Source organism: Trachymyrmex septentrionalis, unplaced genomic scaffold (genome assembly GCF_001594115.1).
Source record: "Trachymyrmex septentrionalis isolate Tsep2-gDNA-1 unplaced genomic scaffold, Tsep1.0 scaffold190, whole genome shotgun sequence".
NCBI classification, from domain to species: Eukaryota; Metazoa; Arthropoda; class Insecta; order Hymenoptera; family Formicidae; genus Trachymyrmex; species Trachymyrmex septentrionalis.
In genome coordinates, this window is record NW_017305072.1 from 21,886 (window position 1) to 26,609 (window position 4,724).

A 4,724-nucleotide genomic window follows, 5' to 3' on the forward strand; every position below is an offset into this window, starting at 1 on the left:
TCTTGCAATCCACTGCGGACGGTTCCACTGCGGAAGATCCGACGAAGGATGTCCACGCTTGGGATCTCGTTAAAGTTTTAGGGAACAAAAGAGGCAGTCCTTTCGAGAAAGTACAACGACGAAATTTATATAAATACACTAGATAATGTGTGTGTTGTCGATTGCGTATACGGTCGAATTAGAAATTAATCTTAAATATTAGTAGTAGTCTTAACCAAATTTTTATTAGAGCAACGAAATTTAAAAATTGAAAAGTAAAAAAAGTTTTTGTAAGTCCAACATTTTTCTCAGTGTTGCAATTAATCTTAAATTAATCAAAGAAGTAATGTTTCTAAATATATATAAAAGATAAATATATTTTGGAATCTTTTTGCATTGCACTTTGCATGGGAAAGACGGTTTTGCTGAATAATCTAAAAATATAGCTAGATACAGATTTGAAAATAATTAATAATTTGTTGCTGAAATGTTAATACTCTTGCAGGATTTCTCATCATACTTGAGTTTCCTATAACATAATTATTTTGATGGTCTAACAATATTATTTTCTGTATTTAGCTCAGTTTTCAGACTACAAAAGGAAATTGTCTCTTTCGTGAATATCGATATAAAAAAAAGGAGCTGACGATTGTCTCATTTACAAATAGATCGTGTATTTCAATCGAGACACCGCGTATTATTCTGCTTATCGAGCCGATCGACAATCTTGCCATTGCAGTCGTCAACGATGAAATCGGCTGCGAATCGCGTCAATGGAGGTCATGGATTTTATCGCGATCGCGTAATCGGGCATCGTGAAATCGCGCAACTTGTTGCATGCCGGACACATCCTCGGATCTCCACGTCTTTTTCCAGCGTTCGTTGGTAATGCAGAGAGAATGGCCAGGTTTTATTTCCAGAACATCAGAGTGGTGGAGGAGGAATCCCTTCGAGCGATTCCGCGCGCGAGCGCGTTTTGCCCTGTAGATGTCAACCAGAATATCGGGCAAATGGAGTGGATAAGTCTTTAGGTGGACTAGCGGGGTGTAACGGCGACACACTAGGGATGAGTTTGAGATGTTCCTCCTAGATAAGACAGGGGGAATCGTGCCCAGCGGTATATGGGATATCCCGTCCTGGGGTAGATCGTCGATATAGATAAGCGACATAATCGGACCGACATAATTTCGGGCGGGCACTAAAGAGCAGGTGTACGATCAGATTTCCGTGCCCATCGAGCATCCGCGAATGCTATATAGCGTGTCGCCCGAGACGTTCTTATGATTAATGCTGAATGCGAGAGGAATTCGAATAGGAGCGCGTAGGATATTCCAGCCTTGGTGAGATATTTCCTGACCGAAATGTTACAGTTGATTTATATTCCGGTTGAAATGCCAGCAGGCGATTTTCTGTCGGAAAAGATGACGAGTCCTCTTTAAAAAGTTAAAATTTCTGAACGAAATTTATTATAATAAATTGGATAACTGTGATCGTATTACAAATTTTGTTTTTATCGCAAGTTTTAATTGTTGTTAACTAAGTTAAGTTTTTATGAAAGGAAAGAGTAGAAGTAAGTTATGAGATTCTCTCAAGCGAGGACTGAACTTTTCTTAATTTCACACACAAAATGTTCGATTTATTCCTTTCTTGAGGAAGACGGAGAGAATAATTTTGTTGAAGTTATCTAAAAATTCAGCTAGATATAGATTTAAGAATAATTTTGTTGGACCATCAAAATAATTATCTAAAACGCTGAAAATATTTGTCAAAAACATTGTTCATCGTGCTTGAACATTTTACATAATTATTTTGGTAGTCCAACAAAATTATTTTCATAAATATGAGAGAGAACGCCAATAATCGGTCAAAGTTAGATGTTATGAATACAATATATATTCTTAATTTTTAAATTTAATTATCTCAGATATGACTGTGCGCCGAAACATTCGGACATTCCTATATATCAATTAAATAATTCCCCCGAAATTAATTCGATATAGAACTAATTGCGAAAAATATTATCTCAGTCAGAATTAAAATTATTCTCAGATCTCGTGAATTTTTAGGTACTTTAGCAAAGTACCGTTCTTTCCGTGAAGGAATTAAAAACGTTTTGAAAAACTATGCTATACTATTATGCTTTGCAAATAATGAAAATATGGATTTATGCTTTTGAAACTAACAAGCCAAATCTTTTCGATTGTGCAGGAATGGACACATGCTGACACATCGAAATAAAAAGCCGTACGAGTGCAAAGCCGAAGGATGCGGCAAGTCTTATTGCGACGCGAGGAGCCTGAGGAGACACACGGAGAATCATCACGCCGGCAGCAAAATCAATGACATCATCGGTCCTTGCAGCCCAACGACCGGGCCTCATACGCCGAATACCCCCGGAAGCAATCCCAGCACACCAAGCACACCTGGTGCAACCTCCACAACGAATGGTCACGGGCACGCGGCCTTGAAGCAGCTTCTTTCCACCGAGCCCGCGCAAACGCAACAGCAAAAGGTAAGTCATCGCGTTTCTTTCCAATTTCGTTGAATTCTTTTCAATTAAATTGCGAATAAGAAAATGCGTTATGTCTATCGTGTGTTTAATTAATTTCTTTTCGTAAAAATTTAATTTTACTTGAAATGCAATTATTGCAATGTTTGTAATTATAGTTACATTACATTATTAAGTTGGTAAGCTTACGGAGAAAAAAAAAAAGTAGAGATGACCAATCGATTCTTAATTTGTTTCGCACGAAACGAACGAGGGATTTGAGTCTCACGTCCTTATTGTTTCTGTCGATCCGTCGATCCTCGCAGCGTTGCCCGTGCTGTATATTTCACGATTGAATTTTCTCGAAATTGGTCTGGAATTGCTGCGCCCGAGATGGGTTTAAGGGCTTACAGAGCGAACCTTTCAAAGAGTCGGTCAGCGTGCATCCAACGCGAGTCCGCAAAGATGTAAGAGGATTAGGTGGCTTTTCCGCGATTGCTGAGTATGTCGCACGATCCGTAACTAAAACGCCATTAATTTCTATATCGTCTTTATCATTCAATTTCCCCGATCCGTTTAAATCGCATATCGAGCTTGTATGATATTACATTAATTAAGAGGAAATGCACGTGTTTCCAATATGAAGACCGCGAAATGAAATCTTCAAAATGAAAAATAATTAAAAAAAAAGATAATTCCTACCCGCGTAGAATCACGTTAATTAGAATTTGAAACCGCAAGTCAGCCAGGTTGTTGAGCTATATAGGGCGGAAAATTTCTTCTCGATCTCTTTCGAAAGCGTTCCCTCTCGCTTTTATCTCCTCGCTCTATGGATTTAATTTTATAGCTTTACTACTAGCTTTCGGTAACTTTTATTACTCGCAATGGCCCCGTCTACCGAATGTAATGCACGATAACGAACTTCAGATTACTATCTCGCCAATTATTACAATCATTACTCGGACCTCGTGATAGTTTAACTTCTTTGCAACTCTGATGAACTTAATTTTCATTGGCCACAAGGTTGAGTGGATTTTCTTTTGAAACTGGTATAAATTATATCCGGAAAGCCTCTTTAAAAGTAGCTATTTTGCATCACCGAGCTAATTATTTCTCGTTAATGAAGGAAATGCGTTTTAACAGAAAGTAACTTTATAAAATGTATCAGAGTATAATTACTGTTCGATATATTATATATTTTGTACAACGTAATATATATCGTTTTATATTCTTTCGATTTATCTAATAGCTATAATTTTATATCGATCACTTTCATTTTATTCCCTGTTTGTTTTTTCAATTCACGTTTCCGAATAGTGCCAACCATCAGTCTTTCGAACGTGGTAAAAAACGCAGAGGCAACCGTTCCGACATCACGTTCGTAAATGTCACATCAGCACCGTCGCCATGGCTTTTAAACGCTATCGAAAGAAAGTCGTTAGTTCCAATTCTGGCCGTTGCAATTAAAGGACGCGAAGCGGAAACTTCACGCCGCGCCGTCAGAAAGGCCTTGCCCGATCTTTTCCCTTCTCTCTCTCTCTCTCTCTCTCTCTTTCTTGGCCGTTACCATCTTTCTACAGATTCGACCGACACGTAGGTTAGTAGCCCGCTGGCAAAGTTTATTGGCTGCGACCCTTGACCACGTAGGGCCGAGGTGGCTACACCCCGGCGCACCATTGTCGAGCGATAAAAGGGCGCGCGCGAAAACGAATCGTCCGTGAGGAACGAGAGAAGTCGAAAAGAGAGCCCCGAGGTGAGACTACTTTTCGTCTTCTCTTGCCTGCTCTCTACTAACCCCCTTCCCGTGCACTGTCAGACTGGTGGAAATTAGTTCTTGGCCGTAGAGCACGGAATTATTGCCTCTTTCAAAGTCGCTCACTGCGCTTGCATTCGAAGGCGAGTGAGAGATGCGAAGAGAAAAGCGCACATGCTGGAGAGTGTAAGAAGAGAAAAGGAAGAGAGAGAGAGAGAGAGAGAGAGAGATATCAAGAAAGAGCTAGTCAGTGTGTGTAGGTGTGCTTCCGTGTGCGTTGCGCTGAGAGAGGGTGGGAGGGTAGTTAAACCGAGACTACGAATCTACGATATTGAGTTAGAAGTAAGGCGGGCCGACCCTGAAGTGGGGGCTAATAAAATTTGATGACCGGGAACTTCGTAATGAGAATGAGACGCGGAAAGGAGGTGGAATCGAGGGAAGCAGAAAGCAAGTAACAGAGAATGAGAGAGAGAGAGAGAGAGAAAGAGAGAGAGAGAGAGAGAG

The 4,724-nt window shown here is 40.1% G+C and overlaps 1 protein-coding gene across 1 annotated transcript in view; it reads left to right on the forward strand.

Moving 5' to 3' along the window:
* LOC108747041 (zinc finger protein 541-like) overlaps nt 1-4,724 on the forward strand; it is a gene marked incomplete at its 5' end in the record, with an annotated part of 44,371 nt that overhangs the window by 17,741 nt on the left and 21,906 nt on the right. Inside the window, one exon of the mRNA XM_018484273.1 lies at nt 2,188-2,491. Within this exon, the coding sequence (XP_018339775.1) occupies nt 2,188-2,491 (304 nt within the window). The remainder of the gene's footprint in view (nt 1-2,187; nt 2,492-4,724) is intronic.